Below are 22,938 nucleotides of genomic sequence, written 5' to 3'. Positions count from 1 at the left end.
ACTATGTGCCTGACTACGTGCTAAGCTCTTTAATCCTAGAAGCTGCTTCCATTTTGATCCCCATTTTTCAGACAAGGAAACTGAGGCACGAGAGAGGGTAAGTCAATTGCCCGAGGTCCAACAGCCGATGAATGGCTGTTTGGTTCTAGAACCCATTCTTCTTGACTGTATGCTGTACTACTTCTTGCTATATATACCCAAACCAAAGATAGGTTTCCAGAAAATGCTAGACAAGACTCTAAACCACGATGATGATGATGATGATGATAATTATTGTAGCCACTTATTAGTATGAGTCTTTAACTGTATACTCATGGACCATGGTAGGCTTTTTACACACCTTACCTCATCTAATCTTCATAATCTAGGGACTCAGATTTTATATCTATCCTTATTTTATGGTGAAACTGAAGTTCAGAGAGCTCAAGTAATTTACTGAAGGTCACAGAGCTTGTTAGTTACTGGCTGACTTGGGGTTCAAACAAGTCTATAGTTGGTGCTCATCTCATTGTCTGGCTTCCACACTCACATGAGTTCCTGATTTGGTAAGCAAACAGCCCTAGAATGTTATTCTCAGCACTGTGATAGTCATGATAAATTTCATGATCGCCAATCACCAATAGGGAACTTGCTCCTTCAGGATGAAGTTGGGTATGATATAATTTTAAAATACTATAACATTCCTGGGTAAGATATGTGTTTTGTGACTTTACAATGCAGAATTTCTGTTAGAATTAATCACTCTTTGGAATAATGTCTGACTTCTGTATTAACTGCAAATGAATGGCAGAGTCAGAAAGGTAAGAGAATGAACTGATAACTACTGTTTTTTAAAAAAGCAGGGGCACCGGGGTGGGTGGCTCAGTCAGTTAAGTGTCTGACTCTTGATTTCAGCTCAAGCCATGATCTCACAATTCGTGAGTTTGAGCCCTGAGTTGGGCTCTGCGCTGACAGTGTGGAGCCTGCTTGGGATTCTCTCTCTCCCATTCTCTCTCTCTCTCTGCCCCTCCCTTGTTTGCATGCTCTCTCTCTCAAAATAAATAAACTTAAAAAATTAAGATAAATAAATGAAAGAACAGGAAATAAAAGACCATAAATAGATGGAGATTTCCCTTCCCTTTAAATGCACTGAAATCTAGTAAATAGAAACAATCAGATTTCAAGACAAGGAAACCAAGCTGCAAGTCCCAGGGAGTGGGCTTTCTTCTTTTTGGGATTGGGACATGTCTCCCTGTGTGGGGAGGATGCCCACCCCGCTGAGTGGGAAGACCTGGAATCTAGAATCGCCACTGGCACAGGCCTCCTCACAGGGGCTACCTTAGAGCTTTGAGGATGAGGCTCTAGTTTAGGGAAGTTAAGTCATTGATTTCTCCCAGGTCCAAAATGAGAAGAAAGGGGAGCTTAAACCGTATCTCAGGCAGATCCGAATTCAGTGAGGGCTCTTTCCTGGCTAATCCTCTCTTGGCTTCCAGGTAGCCAAGAGATTCTTAGCAGCGGAGAGCAAGAATCAGGGTATTTTGTGCCACCTCGACAGCCCAACCTCCCCAAAGTATCAGTGGCATAAAACATGCTTTTCAAACATAGGTTTAGAGTTTAATGTTATTTCTTCTGGGCAAACTTTCCAATGTAAAAAATAGTTGATGTCAAGAACTCAAATGAAAGAATCTATAAATATATTAAGAGTTTTCTCTTTGTACCTTTTCTGGGAAAGGTCTGTGGAGATTTTTAAGGGATTGAAAATGGGCTGGATAAAGTAATTCTAGTTTACATGGCTTTTTGAGCAAGGCTAATTGTATTAACCTGATTCCAACATGATCTTATTTTTTTGTACCACATTAATACAAGCAAAAGGAGCGTGCGTGCACACACACACACACACCCCAAATAATTTTTGTCCTCCTTTTCTGGTGCCATCTCGCCACCTCATAAGGCTCACATGAGTATCTTTGTATCAAGAAGTGCAGGGCATATGCTTTTTTTTCTGGGAAGATGATTGTGTTTATATTACAAAGATTAAAAAAAAAAAACAAAACCCACAGCACTACGGGAACATGGCCAATTCATCTACTTTGGAAATGGGAGTAGCTTGGTCGTCTCTGGCACATGGTACCATTGGGCATGTTTCTAAAACTCTCAGACAAGACATCACGAGCAGGCAATATTGACTCCTCTGTGAATGTAGGTCTTTTTTTTTTCCCTTTCCCACTTTAGGAGATTTGTGGACCATATCAAATCACCTATCAGCACAGTGTCTAAAACAGAAGAATTTTAAAATAAAATCGGGCCTTCTTCTACATATGCAGAGTATGAACCAAGGTTTTAATTGAAAGCTCATTTTCCTGTGGGAACTTGCAGGCCGGGAGAGCTACCCCCCTGGGATGGAAGTCAGCAAAGGCCAAACAGAGCAAAGGCTGTAACTCTAGCCCCTAGGAAGGGGATGAATTTGTAACTGGCAAAATGATCAGCCATTAAATCACCGGAAGAATACACTTCTAATAACTCCTTCTAAGCAATAAAGCATTTTCTCCATCACAAATTCTCAAGCGGTGGGGCACAGTGGCACATTTTACTTGGACACCGGGACAGAAAAATCAGGGGGAAATGCACATCGGTGGATATGCTTTCCATCTGGACCTCTTAAAATTTACATCTCAAGGGCTAGGTGCCTGGCAGGAATGAATTGGGGTGTTCCATTTGGGGCATAACTCTAAGAAGCAGCTTCCAGGACTGACCTGATCTGAGTGTGAGTTATAGATATTATAACCAACTTTTCCTCCACACCCAAACCCTGTCTGTTCAGAAATCTTAATAGGCTTTTGAGAGCCTCCATTTAGAGCAGGCTGCATAAAATGATCCTTTGATGAAAAGGGATTGGAACAAGGGTTAAAGCCGACATTGAAAGGTGACTGTGGAGGGCACCGTGTTCATACAACCCTCCTTTAATATGTGTGGTGTGCACCTGTGATAAGATGATTCATTACCTGGGGCTGCTCTTTGACAAGCTCCATCGTTCAGCCCTCGGGGTTCTGACGGGACAATCCTGCACCCGCCCAGGAAATATAACAAGGTCAGCTTTTTTTCCCCGGGACGTAGATTGAGACGGTTTAGCTTATAATGCATCTCTGTTTACTCTTTATGTAAAATAAAAACAGGGTTCAAGACACTGCAATTCCTGTTCTCCACAGAGCAGGCCAAGCAGGGATCCGTAAAATAACTCTGGGAGGAAAAATCCTGGAGATGATGCTAGCGTCTTCTACCTGCTCCTCCACCCTCAGCAACGGCCACAGTTGAGGTGAAGGTGCCCTAACCACCGAGGGTCTGTGCCAAGCCTTTGAACGGAGGGTACTTCTGATACCCTCAGCTTTAACTCCAGTTTGCTCTTCATGGAGCTTTCAGGTTTACTGGGGTCTTAAAGGGGGAGCTGCCCTCATCTGAAGCTTCGTCAGTGTCCTGGGGACCACGACGCGGGCACACGAGTGGTGTAAGGGAACCGTCACGCTGCCCATGACATGAGGAAGGTTCGATGCCCCGGCAGACTGAAGTAAGCCTGCAGGCATACAAGAAACTCCCAGGAGCTTCCAGGAGAATCAGCAAGAGGCTTCTCCCCCCCCTTTCCTTTGTTTCTCTTACAGGACTGCCCGGTTCTTTCCATCAGGTCCCCATATTAGTCAGAAATTGGCTTGCTTAGGACTAGTTTAGAAATCTTAGAGCAATTAGAGAAGGAAACTTACCAGTTTCCCCCACCGTCCCAGTTTAAAAAGAATAAATACATAAGCAGAACTGAAATTTTGTTTTTAAAATTTACTTTTTTTTTTAAAGACTGCCCCATCACGAAAAGTATTTCCTTCAGTTAAGGTCAGAACAAGAACCGTTGTACAGAAATAAAAACAAAATAAAAACGTAAGACATTCTAGGGGAAGGGGGAAAAAAAATCTTGTTCCTAAAATATAGAAACACCTCCCAACCCTTCTCCTATTCTTGACATTGCTAGTAAACATTATTTATTTGCCTCGAATAGATGCGGTTACATATCACTGTCATGCAAAAGAAATTCATTTCCTTTCCGAGTTCCATCTGCCATAAAGATTCACTCTTGTTCCCATCTCCCACTCACCTGTCCTTGTGCATTAGTAACTAGTTGACCCGTGACCCCCTGAAGGCTGGAGAGGGCATTGCCAAAGGCCTGTGAGCTTGCTATGGAGCCCATGGCGGCTGCAGCCGCTGCAGCCTGACTTGTTAGTGGATTATTAACCAGCTGCAAAGAGAGAAAAGATCAGGGTGAACCACCAAGAGAGGCACAGCACAAGGATACAACATTCATGTGGGGGAAGAAGTTCTCACTCAACTGGCTCATGCAAAGGGCCCGGAACCCACCGGAGGGAGCCTGGTGAACATTCGCTCTGAAGCTGTGGGCTCTTGGGGTGGTGGGGTAGGGGGTGGGGGGGCGGGTGGCTGGAAAGGAGACTGGAAAGAAAAGAGTGGAGACTGGGTTCAGGACTAGCCCCAGGAGAGAGTGAGGTGGCCCTTGGGGTTGCAGCGGGCCGTGAGAGTCTTGCCAGGTGGACGAGTGACTTTGAAGAAGTCCCTGGATTTTGTCCCCTAGCCTAAATAAAACCCTGGGGAAATGTCTCCCTTCCTTGAGGTAAGCAGACTGGTTGTGGATTAAAGTAGGTTTGGAGCAGGATTGGAGGGGAGGAACAGATGTGAAGGATTTCTGCAAATAAATTTATCATTTTTGTTTGTGAATTGCAGTTTCTTTTAGGGTCATTGGGTAAGATGGATGCCTCACTCCCTTTCTTCAAGGAAGAAGGAAACCAAAGTCAGTAGAAATAGAAACCTCCAGCCTCTGTGCTCTCAGAGGGTGAGCTTAGGGTTGAGACTTTTGGCGGGGCGGGGGGGGGGGCTCACCCTGACTATGGGGTTCAAGGCCAATGAGGAAGGTCCTTTGGTGAATGGCCATGTTGATATCTATCTGCTTGCTGTCTTAGCTAATATATGGTCTTCCCTTGGTCTTTTTCCTGGGACAAGGAAAGAGGGAGGAGAATTTGACTTGGGTTGGGGGGGAACCCACTCAAGGAGGAGGTGATAGCTGCCAAAACCTGTTTTTCCATGGAGACCAATTCAATATTCTTTATCCTGCCAATTTTCCACGCCACAGGTTTTCAGGCCTTCTGACCATGAGGCAAAAGTGTAGCCTGAACTAAAATCTGCATTTAGGTTAATGACTAGATATAAATTCAAGAAACATTTAAACTATTTTCACAGTATTGGTTTTGATACATGAATTTCATTTGTATTTATTCTAGGGTGTTATTTTTTCCCCATATAGTTCCTCTCAAGTACAACGATTGTTGTGTATAATAATGCATTTTCCATCACCCGTTCCCACATCCATGAAATTCCTGCATTTGAGTGGAAGCCTGCCAAGACTAAGACTTGGTGGGAAAAAAATTAATGCCATACTTAATGCAGGTCCCAGAAACTCTTTTTCTACTTTTCTTCTTTACTTTCTCAATTCAGTCTCTCTTCTTTCTTTCTTTTCCTCCTTCCTTCTTTCTTTCCCTCAAAACATATTTTACTGCTTAATTCCTTTGGACATTTGCCTAGAGTTTTGTATCACCTGATGAGGACGGGAATACTAATTGTCAGAGGAAACATCAAAAAAGGACAGGAATTTAATAATTCTTTTTCCATTAATGTGATATCCTTATCTCTTTGGTTTCTTTATTAATCTATAATCGAATTTCACATAACTGGTTCTACAGAAATCCCATTGACCTGAAGCAGATTTTTTTTTAAGAAGTGAAAATCCATTTTAAGCTCATTACTTTATGTGTCTTTTGCCTTTATCTCTCTCCTAAAAGACAAGAATGATTTTCATTTTAAGGAGAAAAAAAATTCTCATTCATCAGTCTAAAAGAAACCCTGTCTTATCCCAGATTACCACCATGGGATTTAAAATTCGGGTTGGCCTTGTTCTTGGTTTTCTGCTTTTATAGTGTAGATAGGGCAAATCGTGGCAAATAGTTAAGTGAAAACTCTCCCTGCTTTTGGCTTAGCCACCTTCAGGGAAACAGTTTGTACTGTGTACCTGTTTTCACTCCCAAAGTGAGACGATTCTTTAGGAATACCTTCCCCAAACTGCAAGGACAGACAGCCTATTAGTACAACATTCTCAGTTCATGTGCCAGCTGCTATGTTTACCCTTCTTTTATGCAATAAAAGTTAAAATTATAATGAAATTCCCCAAGTTCAGACAGATCTCAAAATAAGTTTCTTAAGCTCAAAGAAAAATTAAGTCACGTGCAGTTTGATTTTAGTGTTGAAGAGGCCATTTTGTCCCTGAATTTCAGGTGCAAAATTTAGATCGGGACATGCAGAATGCTTTCTGAAGAAGATAGACCATGCTTTGTATTTAACGAAGAGAAAATATTTTTAAATTTTTTTTAACGTTTATTTATTTTTGAGACAGAGAGACAGAGCATGAACGGGGGAGGGGCAGAGAGAGAGGGAGACACAGAATCGGAAGCAGGCTCCAGGCTCTGAGCCATTAGCCCAGAGCCCGGCGCGGGGCTCAAACTCATGGACCGCAAGATCATGACCTGAGCTGAAGTCAGATGCTTAACCGACGGAGCCACCCAGGCGCCCCGAGAAAATATTTTTAGAAATTGTAAGACATTTCCCTAACATCTCGGTCAATCAAAAATTCAAATAGGAAATTATGGAAGTCCTCTCTGGATATGATACTGGAGAATTCCTTCCATTTAGGACGTGAGTGTATTGTTCGGCTATGGTCCTACATAAAGGACCTTTGCTGTAAATTCAGGCGTTATATCAAGGATCAGCTATGGTTCTGAATGAGAAACAAAGTGGCTACTTAAGGGCAGGCTCTCAGCCTTTGTGTTACAGGGCCAGGAATGGGTATCCTTGTGCTTCTCTGGAAGGTTGCTTCGGCAACCACAGATGTACAGATTTTGGTGATTTTTAATGTTTATCTCCTCTATATCCTGGTCCTAGTTTCCTCCCTTTGCTGCCTTCCCTCTTAATGGAGCAAATGCCGACTTGATGACTCTCTTATTTCTTGCCCTGCATCCCTAGGTCTTTGGGAAAGGCCTGGGGGGCTCTGGGGAGATGCCTTGCTGGCCCCGGGACATAGAGCTAGAACTGAAGGCGAGGGGTTGTGGCGCGTGCAGACAGCGGGTACTAGTCAGTGTGCAAGTTGACAGCATTTCAGGTGGACCATTGGAGTTGTTGATGGATACAGCTTCATAAATATCTTTGGGCCTTTCTGCCTGTGACTGCCAAGGCAGGGATGTAATATGCATCAACATATGTGGCAGGGAGGGGGAGGGAATGGGAGGGAAGCCATAAGTGTTCCCTTCATCACCTTGGGTCATGTCACTCTGTATTGTCCCCAGTCATGTCATATTAGCAGTGTTCCTATCACCACTTCTTCTTGATTGGAGACTCAGGGTAGATTTGGACAGCGGGGAGCCCAGGCACAACAAATGTACATAATGAGCACGTTGACATTCTAGGACCAACTGGATATTTTGAAGTTGCTGCCAAGTTTATGCGTTCAGATCTTTCATTGCCAATGTGCCTAAGCAGCAGAGGGATGGCCCAAATGAAGTCTGATTGTATTACATACTTGCATTTTCCACAGACTGACTCGAAAGTCATGCTGAATTCTAGTGCAGGCTTGTTTATAAATGTGGAAGCTCCGAAAGCAAGGATTTGCAGATCCTTGGCTGTTTTACCAAATGGATTCTGGGACTTGAATCCATCAAGCTATGGTTGTATAATTCATAGATAGTCTAAAAAAAACCTACTAAGAGAAGAAACACTAATTTTTTTTTTTAATTTTTAAAAATGTTTTTATTTATTTTTGAAGGAGAGAGAGAGAGAGCATGAGCAGGGGAGGAACAGAGAGGGAGGGAGACACAGAATCTGACGCAGGCTCCAGGCTCTGAGCTGCCAGCACAGAGTGCGAAGCGAGGCTCGAACTCACGAACTGTGAGATCATGACCTGAGCCGAAGTTGGACGCCCAACCGACTGAGCCACCCAGGTGCCCGAAGAAACACTAATTTATTAAGATGGCCCCTGGTCTCCCCCGTTTTAGAGAATAAGATAACAGAGAATAATTATTAAAAATAGTTTTGTACCAGCAAGGAAGGGTTCAGAGCCCTGCCCATCCATGCACGCAGGGGAGGGCACCGGGTTTGAAACCAGACTGTCTTGGGTTGTGACTAAGTAAACCACGTCTCATCGTGTCATGGGTAAAATGGGTGTAAAGAAGGCACCATCCACAGAGTCACAATGAAGAAGAAATGAGCTACTACATACAAAAGTTGTAGAATAACAGTTGGCATATATTATGTTCTCAATAAACGTCAGCTATCATTCTCACTGTTCATATTGTGCATGAAGATTTTGAACTCATCAGTTTATCAGAATTAGAGCTCACCTTTATAAATATCTTTTCCCTTTGGAAATAATGTGGACACAGGCAACTGTGTTCTCCATATTTATATTTTAACTGTATTTTCTGATTTTATTTTGCTCATTCTTACAGAGTAGCTTGAAGGAAGCTCCTAGCTAACTAACGTGATTATTAGAGGAGGTTTCATGACTTAAAAGACAAATAGGCCACTTAAAAAGATTTCAGGCTGGAGGACATCAAAAAGAAGAATGGAAAACTTGACTTTACCTGCTTGTCTTGGGCTTCCTCATACTCGATTATTTATAGAGAAATTTATGAAGAAAGCAGCGTTTGGCCTGTGAGGCCAGGGTTGGTCATGGCAGACCAGCGAGAGGAGACCTTCTTTCTAGCATATCAGACTCATTCTTAGTTTACAACATTTGTTAGGTTTCCACAAGGACGCCCATTTTGGTGTTTAATTCCTGCTTCATGTCAAAATATTGTGAGTGACTCTATCCCACAGTTGCTGATTTGAGAGTGAAGGCAGTGAAGGATTTGCAATGGCTTATATCTACATCCATACATCAATATGGATATTAGTGCTCATTTCATAATGAGAAAAAAAATCCATATTCCCAGATCTCCACTGCTTTGTATACATCTTTTTTATCTGAAAACACGAGGTGGCAATGAGAAGAAAAATTTCAATTAGAGTCTCTTCCAGGAGTACTCTTTGATGATGTCATACATATGACATCATAAAAATGTTACCACAGGGGCTCAGTTGGCCGAGTGTCCAACTCTTGATTTCTGCTCAGGTCATGATTTCAGTTCAGGTCAAGCTTGCAGCTCTCTCTTTCTCTCTCTCTCCAAAAAGAAAGATGTCAGCATAAATTACGTCACTACTTGGTGTAGGGATGTCTTTACTTTATCTTCTCTCTCTCTGAAAGACTCACAACCTCCATCCTGGTAAAGAATTCAGGTTTCTTGAATCTGAGCATTAGTAATCATGACACTATTCATGAAAAGTTTGCTGATCGTGGCATTCAACTTTTTAAATATTAAAAAAAATTTATTTGAGAGAGAACATGAGCAGGGAAGGGGGCAGAGGAAGAGAGAGAGAAAGAGAGAGAGAGAGAAAGAGAGAGAGAGAGAGAGAGAGAGAGAGAGAGAGAGAGAATCCCAAGTAGGTTCCACACTCATCTCAGAGCCTGACACGGAGCTTGATCCCATGACCCTGGGATCATGACCTGAGCCAAAATCAAGAGTTGGACCCTCAACTGACTGAGTCACCCAGGTGCTCTTACAGTATTCTAATCTTATGAATCTTATTTACAAAAATATAGCAGCATGAGGCAGCTTAGCTATGGCATTATGTTCTATGTTTATGCCTTTATTCCAAGAGGGAGTTATGAATGCAGCAGGCTTAAAACCTTTCCTTGAAGCATAATTGGCCATGATCTATAGTTTTATCATTCTCCTCATGAGCTATGTGGATTTCATAGAGTATGGATTTTGGAGCAGCTCTTTTTGCTACTAACTTCTCAATTTAGAACCCTGAAACCAGGGCGCCATTTGTTTTAAATGAGGATGTTCATAAATGCATTTGTCACTGTTCACTCCCATTTAAGGTCCAAGTGACTTGCAGCGGCTGCCTAGAAACAGGAGGGCAAATGTGGCTTTCCGAGTTCATTTACATGCATTAGGTCCTTGACTTTTCTTAAGCTGTAGATGTGAAAAATGCGTCTCTTGGACCCTTGGGACCCTTTTGGCCAAATTGGTGCTTCCATTTTTTACCCTCAAGTCTTCTCTTAAAAGGTCAAGGAAATACCAGTAGACAAATGTTGGAAGGTGGCCATATTTATCTCAAAAACCTATTTGATGTGGGTTTTATCCTACAAGGCTATCCCCATGGGTCTCATGATTATTATGTTACAAAACTCTCATAACAGTTCGAGATAAGTTTTGTGAGTTTTAATATCGAGCCATGCTTTGCCACTCATTTTCTGCCCATTTCCCTGCAGAGATGGCAATAGACCAGTTGCCGACCATCCAACTTTCTGCCCACCGGAAGTCTCCGGCTGAAGTGCCTGAGGTTTGCAGCAATGACCCAGGCACTACAACATCCTAAACTATCTTTGGTTCATCAGTGTAAAATCACATTGATTCCAGGATAGTTTTAGAATAAGTTTTATTTTATGACAAAACTGCAAGTATAGTATCTTCTTAATAACCCCCTAATCTCCAGGCATATTTGTTAACAGAGGAGTTTTTTAAATGACCTAATGTTTGAAGTTGGGTTTCCCAGAAACAGGATGGGGAAGGGAAGGATTCTCGTCCCAGGGGGGCTATAGAGTGTGAGTCAGGCTTCAGAGCTGTCCCAGCTCAAGGCAAGGAAGTTGAATGTTCTCACTGGGTACTTGACAGTCCTAGTCGACAGCCCCTGGGGTCAAGGATGGGTTGGAAATCTAATCCCTGGCACTGTTGGTTCTTTGCTCTTGGGGTAAAGCTCATACTGGAGGCTGAAGGATGGGAGAAAAGCTGCAGGCGCTGGTTGCTGAAAACCCCCCAAAAGGGTAAAGGCAACTCATGGAAATGGGATTCCAGGGGACCCAGGTGGAACATTATCATTACCCGCTACAGTGCAACATCACTTCCTTTCACTCATTAATGTCTTCCTCCCGCAAACATTGATTCAGTGCCCACCATGTGGTGGGAACAGTATGAGGGGAAACTGACATGACATGTTCCCTACCCTCATGGGGCTTAGGGTCAAACAGGGAAAAAGACATTGTTAGGGAGGGAAGGGAAGCAGGAAGAGATGAGCTGTGTAAAGAGCAGTATCCAGACCTGGAGAGGGTGGCAGTCTGGGGTGGGCGGTGGTGAGAGACATCGTGGGTCCAAAGAGACCTGGGATGAGCAGCTCTGAGTCTTTTCACCTACGCTTGCTCAGAGTTGCACAGAGATGTGACTGACAATGGATGAGCCATTCTACCTGAAGGGATTAAGAGGTTGAATTCTGGAACCAGATTGCCTGAGTAACTGTAGTCTGTACAGTTTGTGCCCCCTCCCTTCATATGCTGAAATCTTAACCCCCAAAGATGATGGTATTAGAAGGAGGGGCCTTTGGGATGAGCTTACATCACAAGGGGGGGAGCCCTCATGAATGAGATTAATGCCTTATAAAACAGATCTTATAGACATCCCTAGCCCCTTCCACCATGTGAGGACACAGTGAGAAGGCGAGGTGAACCAGGAAGAGGCTCTGGCCAGAACCTGACTATGCTGGTGCCTCACCCTTGGATTTGCCAGCCATCAGAACTGTGAGAAATAAATTTCTGTTGTTTGTAAGCCACCCAGTATTTCATTAGTACAGCCTGACTGGACGGAGACACTTTCTGTGTTCAGGTTTCTTCAGTTTTAGTAAAATGGGAATTTTTTATTTAGTTCATTTATTCATTTTGAGATACAGCATGAACAGGGCTGAGAGAGAGAGAGAGAGAGAGAGAGAGAGAGAGAGAGATTGAGAGAATCCCAAGCAGGCTCCATGCTATCAGCACAGAGCCTGATGTGGGGCTCGAACTCATGAACTGTGAGATCAGGACCTGAGCGGAAACCAAGAGTTGGACGCTCAACTGACTCAGCCACCCAGGTGCCCCAGTAAAATGGGAATATTAATAGTGGCCATGACTTCACAGGGTTGTGAAAAATCACACAAGTTGCCATATATAAAACACTGGAGGAATTCCTGGCACACAGTAAGCATTATATATGTTTTGTTGTAGGAATTTTTATTCCTTCTAGGAACTTCTGGTCATGCTGTTGTAGGATTGGGTTCTCTCTGGCCCTCACTCCCCCCAGGGCAGTAACGCTGGTCCTTTCACAGATCCTCAATGATGTCAGCATGCTCACATTTGCTAGCTCTACATCTGGATCTCTTTCCCACTCACACACCTCTTCTCCCACGTCACCCCTTAGAGACACCTGCCTTGACCACCCTATCTGCCTTTCTTTCAGAGATTCACTCCATGACCTGTATAAGGAGACGATAGGACGTCGGGGATGTTTCTACATAATCCATGGTGAGGTGGGGAGAGCGATGGGGTGGAGAAGGCGGTGTCGGGTTGAGCATCTGGAAGCTGGGGGTAGACGTGTGGTTTGTTCTACTACTTGCTTTACTTTTGTGTACACTTGCAATTTCCCACAATCAAGTTTTTTAAAACTTCCCTCACAGCACTAATAGGGCCTGATATTTTCATTTGTTCATTCCCACTATCCTCCTCTCTCGAATATGGATTTTAGTTCACTGCTCTAGCTTTGAATCCTTCAACAGTGCCGGGCACCCAATGGGCCCTCAATCAACATTTATTGAATGAACATAGGAAGGGGTGAGTCGAGGATATCTAGGCCTGACCAGGACCTTGGTGGGAGTTTGGCCCTTTAATATTTACAGAAAAGGGTAAAAATTTGGCAGGCAAATTTGTCTAAACTCTTCTTCTCCTTCTCCTCCTCCTCGTCCTCTTCATCCTCCTTCTTCTTCTTCTTCTTCTTCTTCTTCTTCTTCTTCTTCTTCTTCTTCTCCTTCTTCTTTCTTCTTCTTCAATACAGCACCACACTTTACAGTCTTTCACACTACGCAGAACTGACTGGCCAGAGCCTCAGAGGACATGATGACCCCATCCTGAGAGTCTTGAATAATCCCTAATGTGTGACTTCATCCTGTGAGTCAGCACTTTTAGGCCTCCTCGCAGCAGCTCAGGCAGATTCCTGCAAGGAATCCTGGGATACTCCAGGATATAAAACTCATTAATGGCAGCATCTAAAGATGAAGGCCCAGCGATTCCCTGGACATCGTGGACCCCAAGCCCCAGATGTCCCTGAAAATTGCATGCCTGGAAATGAGTGTGGGTAGGGCCGGGGGGAGGACTTAATCTTTAGGTTTCATGTTACCTGGGTGCTTCAGGATAAGGAGGCAGGGAACGAAGCTTTTCTATTTTTGTTATTGGGCTGTGGTGGTGGACATGGAAGGGTTGTTGCGAGTCTACATCCCCAGCCCAGCCTCGTGAACTAGACAGAGCAAAGCCCATGTAGACAGCAGCATGGGTGGGAACAGAAGGGGCTGTTTCCCCAGATGAGGATGAACCTATCTGTCCCTGGGCATAAATACTGCTGCTTTGAGGCCAGGTGACGGTGTGGATCACTTAAGGAGGGATACACTCTCTTTTGTGCAGCCTCACTGTGCTGGGATTTCAGGAGTTGTCTGTCCACTTGGGCAGTTAGATGACTTATGGCTCCTGGAGGCCCTGGATGTAGAGGCAGAAGTGAGGGTCTACTCAGATGGCTTCACAAACTCTGGACATCACTGCAGGTGGACAGAGGGGACTCTGAGAGCAGACATGCATGCCCTAGAGAGTATTCTAGAAGTACTCTGGAGAAAAAGGTAGATCTTGCAAGGGGTCCGGGTCCAGGTAATGCAGGGTGATCAACAGATCTGTAAGGAGGGAGCAGGAACATTTGAGGAGAGGAAGGAAATAAACAAGGGTGGGCAGCATACTGTGATTTTGTGGCAAACTACTAGGAAGTTCTTTGAAGGGATGCATTTCTTCTTCATTTTTAAATTTACTGATAAAATAGTCAAGCCCAGAGTTGAAGGGGGGGGGGCAGGGGGGGAATGCTAGCCTTTAACTCAACCCAATGCATTCGATTTTGAAGTAGAGAGGTCGGCATTATGGAAACATACCAACTCTAAATCAGATTTTATCCAAGTTATATGCAGCCCAATACTGTGTTACCATAAGCTTACACATCTCATTTCCTTTTCTGTCTAGTCCTCCATTTAATAACCTGAAAATCTATCTCTTTATTGAGTTTCATGCTATTTTCTTACTTACATACAATAGTGCTGCTCTTACCAATTGCCTATTGTCATGGCACATTAGTCAGGTGAATTTGTTGATATTTCAAAATTACTCTTTCTGTATTTTTTATTCTATCATCCAGTTTAAACAAGTGGTCGGGAGCACTCCTGTGATGAAACAAGGCTATACTTTTTTTTTTTTTTAAAAGAATAAGTTGCTGTCACAGTACAATAGTTGGTAATATTCTGGTTTGTAGCTGTGGGGACCTACAGCTCACTCCTTCCCCACCTGTGCCTAATTTACTTACAGTAGTCCCCAGCTCAAAGGAAGACGAAGCATGGGAGCCTTCGGACAATTTTGTTCATGAAATGTTTCCCAGCGACTATGGTACAGGTTGTAAGTCAGACCCCGGGATACAGACACAAGCCCTCTTTTCTCAAGGGGCTTCCGGTCTAATCCATAGCTATTGATTTTGACCTCTTGTACCTGTGGTCCTATAATAAAGGGGTGTTCTGAACTCAGGTGAGGAGCCCTCAGTAGGCCTCAGGCAACCAGACCACTTGGGAACTGAATTTTAAAGGCTGATGAGGAGTTGACTGGGAAAAAGGTGGGAAGGGGAGAAAACTCTTCAATCGCTGGCAATAGCAGGATAGCTGCATGGAGGCAAGAGGTGGCGTTTGGTAGATGTGGAGCCACTAAATTGGCATGTGGATATTCTGGAAACATGAAGTGGAGAAAGAAGTGGCAGAGATGAGGTAAAGCATGGGATTATGGAGGGATGACTGTCACTTTCAGGGGTTTGTCCTTCATTCTATAGGCAAGAGTGGAGAGAGATGATCAGATCTGACGTTCACAATGGTCACTTGGGAGACTGAGTGGAACTGGCTGAGAGTGGGTCAGACTAGAGCCTGCCGGAGCAAGGACAGGGGCAGGGGACTGCCCTGTACTGGAGAAGGGGTGTGGCTCGGGGTAACTTTGCACACAGAACACAGTCTAGTTCACGTTCACTGACTCAGCAAACATGGAGCATCAACTATACGTCAGGTACAGTGATATGGTCTTTCCCCCAAAGAGCTTTTAAGGTATGGGGGAGGCAGAGACATAGACAAATCAAGAGCCAATGGTGCAAATCAAAACCAAAATGAGATATGGCTCGCACCTGTTAGGATGGCTATCTTCAAAAAGACAAGAAGTAGCAAATGTTGACAAGGATGTGGTGAAAAGGGAACCCTCCTGCACTGTTGGTGGGAATGCAAACTGGTTTAGCCACTGTGGAAAACAGTACGGAGGCTCCTCAAAAAGTTAAAAATAGAATTACTATATGATCCAGCAATCCCACTTCTGGGTATTTATCCAAAGAATACAAAAACACTCATTAACTTGTAAAGATATCTGCACCCCCATGTTCACTGCAGTCATTATTTATAATAGCCAAGATATGGAAACAATCTAAGTGTCCCTTGTGATTTTATATATATTATTATATGTATAATATATAATAATATTATGTAACAAATAAATATATATTTCTTATATAATATTATTGATATTAAAACATTAATATATATTAATATCACTCTATGTTATTTACACATAATGATATATATAATATTATTTAGCCATAAAAAATAATGCAATCTTACCATTTGCAACAACACAGATGGACCTCAAGTTGCATTATGCTATGTGAAATAAGTCATACAAAGACTAGTACTGTATGATCTCACTTATGTGTGGAACAACAAAAATAACCACAACCCCCCACCCCCCCCCACCCCCCTGCCCAGCTCATAGATACAGAGAATAGATTGGTGGTTGCCAGAAGCAAAGGGTGGTGTGGGCCAAATGGGTGAAAGGGATCAAAAGGTACAAACTTCCAGTTATGAGATAAGTAAGCCATGGAATATAATGGCATGGCAACTATAGTTAATAACACGGCGTTGCACAGTTGAGAATTGCTGAGAGCAAATCTTAAAGTCCCCATCACAAGAGAAAAACAATTTTGTAACTATGCGTAGCGATGGATGTTAACTAGACTGATTTTGTAATACCTATGAATATCAAATCGTTATATTATACACCTGAAACAGTATGATGTTATATGTCAATTATACCTCAATTTAAAAAAAAGAGAGAGAGAACCAATGGGTACGAGCCAGGATAGGTGTGTGCTCAGCAAGCTGGGGGGAATATTGGGCAACTGGCTAGTTCAGTGGGGACAGAGAGGCATCAGGGAAGCTGCAGGAAATAACTGATAGGAGCTCAATCCTGAATAAATGGCAGATCAATTAAGCAGATAGGACAAGAAGGGCAACTGGAGAAGAGAAGTACAAAGTTATGGAAACATCTTAGAGTTCCTGGTGTCTTCTGAATGGCCACAGCACAGTTAGGGCAGGAAATGGGGTTAGGAAAGTTCTGGGTTGGGTTCTGAAGCAGAGAAAGAAGGTAGGAAAGTCTACATTAGAGAGCACGTGTGTGCGGGGCACGCGTGTGTTCATACGGTGACTTCCCTGCAAGCTGTCGCTACAAAAGTGCCTGAATATTCACATCCATATCGTGGAAGTAGCCTAAATGGCTTTGCAGCACAGGAAACAACACTAATTGATAGTCATTGAATCATAAAATTCTTTCATATATTTTATATAAAGGGAAATCTCAACTGCTGACCGACCAAAAATTAACAGTTGAATTTTGATAAAATACAGAAGGTTCTCTGTTACAAAAAATTACAAAGATGGATCATAAGTGATCAATTGTATCCATGTATCCACCTTGGTATCCATGACTGGGTCCCTGTGTGAAGATTGAGCTGTGATTTTATAAATTAATTATACGGGTTGCATTAATCGATAAGATTTCAGGTCTCTGACATTCGGCCCAGAGAAGATGAGAGTCTGTATTTACTTTGGAGCTATTTTACTCCCAAATATGTATATTTTGTATAGATAGATACTGATTTTGCTAATGAAACTCAAGAAAATTTTCATCAACTCCAAATCAAGTTAAACTTATCACTTATAAGGAACAAATCATATGTTTCTTCTTCCTTTCCTTCCAATAACCACATTGGTTATTAAAATGTGCTTGTAACAAATATGACACATAATATCTTGGTTTTATCCACCCACTGGCAAATGAAGCGCCTGTTTAAACTGTTACTGAATTTTATTATTATGCATAATGGCTTGCTTGCCCCATAAAATATATTCACTGAACAGCTATTGTACAAGAAGCTAGTCAGAAGATGAGCTTTTCTTCCCACAAAACAATACTACAGTTGGGTCATGCATTACTTTTCCCCAAGGACCAGCATAAATCAACCCATTTATTGGTCTGCAATTGAATCTTAGAATATCTACTTTCTTGAATTCACAATAAGGGTCAGATTTACCAATTTAAACTAGGAGATGAAGAAAATGCTGGTTTTGGTCACGTCACACCCATCTTTAAGTGGGCGCCCTTTTGCAGCCCTAGGCTAAACCCTACGAGGGTCCCTTCTTTGTAGAGTAGAGGTTTTTGGCAGATGGCACATGCGCACATCACGAGAGCAGCGGCCACACCCACATCAGCCTCGCTGCAGGCGCCGTGCGCAAGAGAACTTTGGCATTAGGAAAACAAATGGTCCAAATTATTAGAGGAAATACGATTCTGTAGAAAGAGGAAGATAAGTACACGAAAGAGAAAGCAGAAAACACTGCCCGAATGCTCAGAGGTAAATAAAATCCTTCTGCGCTCGCAAAATATATTGGTTATACGTTGTTCTAAAAACATTAAGCCCACAGTAAGAACCACTACCTGTAGGAGCCGTAAGCCAAGAAAATATAAAAAGTTGTTGTATAGATCGTTCGGGAAGTTTCCATTAATAAAACCGAACATGGGTTAAAAAACATAAAGCTTAATCTCACCGAGAGCAAAGGCAAAGCTGTGTCAGAGTTTTCCGCATGTAGGGAGAAGAGGGCAGAAAGTCACTGAAGAAATCAATCTACCCAATCAGCAAGGAGAAAAATATGTGTAAAAATTTCTTGCCAATAGTGGGAACTATTGAGAAATGTCTGGCCCTGCGTTTACAGGCAGGAACTAGGTAACCAGTGATGGAGAGGGGAATGTGAAATCGCTGTTAGTCAGGGTCCCCGGGCACTCCTGAGTCAGCAGCTGACTGGTTGTGCGTGCTTCCTTGCTCTGTCCAAGCTCGATCTGCTTGCCCATAAAATGAGAAGGTTGAGCTAGATCGGTGGTTCTCAAAAACGGTCTCCGATGGGCAGTTAAGCCACAGCAGTTTTGGGGACGTGTGTTGTGGAGTTAGCCTTGCCTGATGAAAACCCCTGATGAACACTGAGGTTGACCAACCCATCATCCCTTCAGCTGCCCCCAGGCCTGAAGAAATCACCATTTCCTCCCTTCCCTGACAGCTCTGCCGGGTTTGGGTCTCAGGCCAGCTCCAGGAATTTTCAGATTCTCTGGGGTAGGCTGGAAGAAAGGGCTTTCTAGCACAGCGGTTCCTAGCAAGGGCTCCTAGGACTGGCAATGTCAGCACCACCTGGGAACTGCTAAAAATGCAAATTCTTGGCCTCATCCCCCCACCTGCTGACTCAGAACCTCTGAGGTAGGAATGGCAATCTGGGTGTTAACAGCTCTTCAGAGGAAGCTGAGGCATACTGAAGCCTGGGAACCCTGAATGATGTGATCTCCAAGGTTCCTTCAAACAGTAAAATTCTATGGTGATGGAATAAAATGATGGGGGCCACGGGCCTTTCCAATATGATCAGAGGAACTACAGTGTTCTATCATGGGGAACAGCAATAGAATTTTAAATCTATAACAGAGGTTGAATAAAAAATTAATTACCTGAAGTTAATAGATTACTGCAAGAAAACCGAGCAAAGATTTTCAAGGACAAGTGCAAAGACAAAGAACTGGCATGTCCGAGTTTTGCCCGAATGTGGAAGAAAACCACTGTGGAAGGAAGGCTGGTCATCACTAGGAAACCCGGGCAGCTGCTGGGGATTAGTGTCAGACTCACTTTAGTACAAAACTCCTTGGGTTTGGGGGGATGTATTTCTGTGCCTCGATGGTAGAAAGTTTTCTTTTCTTTTCTTTTCTTTCTTTTCTTTTCTTTTTCTTTTCTTTTTTCTTTCTTTTTTTTTTCTTTTTTCTTTAGAGAGAGTGTGTGCACGTGCATGAGTAGGGGAGGGGCAGAGGGAGGGAGAGAGAGATTCTTAAGCAGGCTCCATACTCAGTTCAGAGCTGACACCAGGCTTGATCTCACAACTATGAGATCATGACCTGAGCCGAAGTCAACGGAAGCTTAACAGACCGAGTGACCCAGTGCCCCTCGATAGTAGGAAGTTTACTCATGCTTTGTTCGATTTTTCAGATTAAGCATGTGTGCTGTTTGCTTCCCGTTTGGGGGAAAAAATAAGAACACATTTTACTGTTCTCGATATCCTTATGCTTCTATATTGCAGCACACGGAGGAAAAATAAAGCAAAATGGCCAAGAGTAAAAAAACAAAAACAAAAACAAAGAAGAGAAAAGATCTAAATTTAGAGGTGATTCTGTAGTCATTTTGTAGAAAATATCACTTAAAATATAGTAATAGAAAATGAAAAAAAATCACATTAAATAGTGATTTAATCTCTCTCTCTCTCTCTCTCTGTTTTAGAAAAAAGCCATGAAGTAATAAGGGGAAATGTAATTTCTAAGAATTTACCAAAATAATGTGGAAGTCATTATGTCTTTCTTTAGAGCACCATATTTTTAGCTGTGGCACTACAATGCTAGAAGCAAGGATATTTTGGTAGAACCCTTGAGAATTACAGCAATTCCCAAAGTGTGTTTAATGGAACTCTGGTCCTAAGATTTGCTCTGGATAAAAGGTTTGGGAATCAAATGGATTTGGGAAACAGTGAATGAAGCATCTCCTTCTTGGTGATGGACAGTGCATCTTGGTAGGTTAAAGGTTCTGGAAATTGCCCACAGGTAAAGAAACCTGTTCAGCCTAGTTAAGTCTATGTTTCCCAATATTTGATCACAGTGTCCCGTTTGCATGTAACACCACTAACATCCCTAGGACTTGGGCTCTATGTTATGCAGTCTGAAGAACGTTGGGTGATGTTATTACTTAGTTATCCACAGATTTATCAAATGGCCCCATGGAATAAACTTGTAATCCACCTTGGCTAGTCTCATCAACTATATCTAAAGGAAGGATTTTATGTTCCAAATCCAGATGCTCTACCAACCATCTAGGCCAGAACAAAATTCCCTCTGGTAATTTTGTTAATGTTCATGCAGATTGGTTAAGATAAAATTTATTGATTTAAAAAGAATCCTGGAGATCACACATGCTTTGAGAATTCACAAACACATCTGCCTTAGCATTAAGTGGGCAGCATAGTAACATTTTTGAATTAACTATTAGATGAAATATCACCATTAAGTGAGCATGGTGGTGTCCTCACTATTATCACCTGCAGTAGCACCTTTTCTATCCCAGAAAGACGAGATCGGGATGGAATGGAACACAGTGGAAAGTGCTAACATGTGTTAGAGAAGAAACTTGTAAGAAGGGAGCGCAGGAAGATGATTCTCTGTATTATACCATAGGGCTGTGTGTGTCCATGAACACCTACTTTAAAGGCTATGGGTTTTGAACTTGATCTGTGGCTCACTTGCCTAATTCTAGCTTGAGAGTAATACTCTTAATAGTTTCTATTGTGGTGCCCTAGTAGATAATTGCTAAGCAGAGGCGCGGTGGGGCGGAGGGTAGAAATGGCCACCAAAGCTTTCATTTTGTTTTTAAAAACCTCCATGTTAACAAAACCAAGAAAAACATATTTTCATATATCCAGGACATTATAGAGTTCAGAAAAAAAACTTTTTTTGGTGTTAAACAAATTTACCAACTTACGTTTAGAACTCTATTTTCTTTAGTTTCTGTAACCACAGCAATTGTTTTGAAACCGTAGGAATATTGGCAGCTAAAGATGGGTTACTTTACCTCACAATTACAATAAAAGCAAGTTACCCAAAGGTGTTGGTTGGGCTATACCCAAAGTTCCGGAAAAAAAGTTTCCTTAACACAAAATACAGTGCTTGTAAATTACAGTGAACTCTCACAATTAAAAAGCCTGGCTCTAAAATGACTCCATTTTGTATTTTAGAACTTGTCATTGATAAGGTTGTTTTGAAGCATGTCAGGATGAAACCAAAACGTGTACAGGTACTGCTCCAGGAAGTAAACTTATTCAAGATATGATAGAATCATGCATTACTGTCTTTCTCCTTAGTATTCTCTTATGTGTTTGGAAAAGTAATATGAGACAGTGACTTCTGAATTTCTGAGGATGAATGACATGAGTCTCCTTCCCATAGCCATTGTTACCACCGCTGTGACCACCGCAGATGTCGTTCTCTGTGACAAACACCTCCAGGAGGGGGCGGTGGGGAGACAGTCAGTAAATTGATGTATATAGATGTCCGCAAATTGCCCAAAGTAAAACAATAAAACTATGGTAAGTAAACCCAGGAAATGTGCTGAAAATTGTATCCCATTTCAGAAAATTTTTGAGACAATCCTATAATTTTCTAAACATTTTTTAATGCATTTCCCTCTCATGAACTTTGTCACCTAGTATTCAAATAGTAATCATGGAATACATTATAAAATAGGTTATTTCAAGTAAAAATGATTTTGAATGTAAAAGGGGGTTAATGTACCAGCCATTAATTTAACAGAATAGATAGAATATGAACTTGGCAGAAAAATAAGGTCTCCCCCTCCCCTTTCTGGTTTGTGTTTTCCTTGGAAGACGAAGTTGAGGGAATTCAATTCACCATTAAGAGAGTCATTCCACAGCCAACTTTTCTTTGTTTAAAAATCATTTGGACAATCAAACAAGGACACCAACAGGACATTCAAACAACAGAAGCGAGGAGATGACTTTTACTGATGGGGAGGGGGCTGTCTGTGGAGTTGCCTCCCCGGTTCCTAGAGTAGTTAAGTTTTCCATGTGAGCGCTGCACAAGGCAGGGAAACCCTGCACCAAGAAAACAGATGTGTGATCAGTTCCTGCTCTCACCCAAATGCCTCTCCATTCCTGTTCATATAAGCGTTGCTAAAGGGGTGCCTGGGTGGCTCAGTCGGTTGAGTGTCCGACTGGCTCAGGTCATGATCTCACGGTTTGTGAGTTCGAGCCCCGCGTTGGGCTCTGTGCTGACAACTCAGAGCCTGGAGCCTGCTTCAGATTCTGTGTCTCCCTCTCTCTCTGCCCCTCCCCTGCTCACGCTCTCTCTCTCTCTCTCTCTCTCAAAAATAAACATTGAAAAAAAAATTTTTTTAATTAAAAAAAAACTTTAAAAAAAAGGTTGGAAAAACATCTACTCTGATCCTTCCTTGAGGTGTCATAAACTGAGATATTATAATTTCCTAGAAATAACTGCTTTGGGGGTCCCTTTATTTTTATTTTATGAGTAAATGATATGAAAGTGGCTTTTAGATGGACTGGATGACTGCTTTTGATGCAGAAGGCCTGGCTTTCCTCCTATGAATTAGGATCGGCTTCAGGAATCAGATGAACATGTCAGAAGTGCACATTTGGGGCGGTAGCTGAAGTTTACATCTGTTCTATGACTTCTACACGTAGTTCAGTGCCTGA

At 42.5% G+C, this 22,938-nt stretch overlaps 1 protein-coding gene across 1 annotated transcript in view; it reads right to left on the bottom strand.

The window, feature by feature from the left end:
- POU6F2 (POU class 6 homeobox 2) overlaps positions 1–22,938 on the bottom strand; it is a 487,233-nt gene that overhangs the window by 49,866 nt on the left and 414,429 nt on the right. The window contains exon 6 of the mRNA XM_053218650.1: positions 4,115–4,255. Coding sequence (XP_053074625.1) covers positions 4,115–4,255 — 141 coding nt within the window. The remainder of the gene's footprint in view (positions 1–4,114; positions 4,256–22,938) is intronic.

The sequence above is a fragment of the Acinonyx jubatus genome, chromosome A2 (genome assembly GCF_027475565.1).
Source record: "Acinonyx jubatus isolate Ajub_Pintada_27869175 chromosome A2, VMU_Ajub_asm_v1.0, whole genome shotgun sequence".
Classification (NCBI taxonomy): domain Eukaryota; kingdom Metazoa; phylum Chordata; class Mammalia; order Carnivora; family Felidae; genus Acinonyx; species Acinonyx jubatus.
Note: the sequence above shows the minus strand (reverse complement) of the source record. Positions and strands in the feature narration are given on the sequence as shown.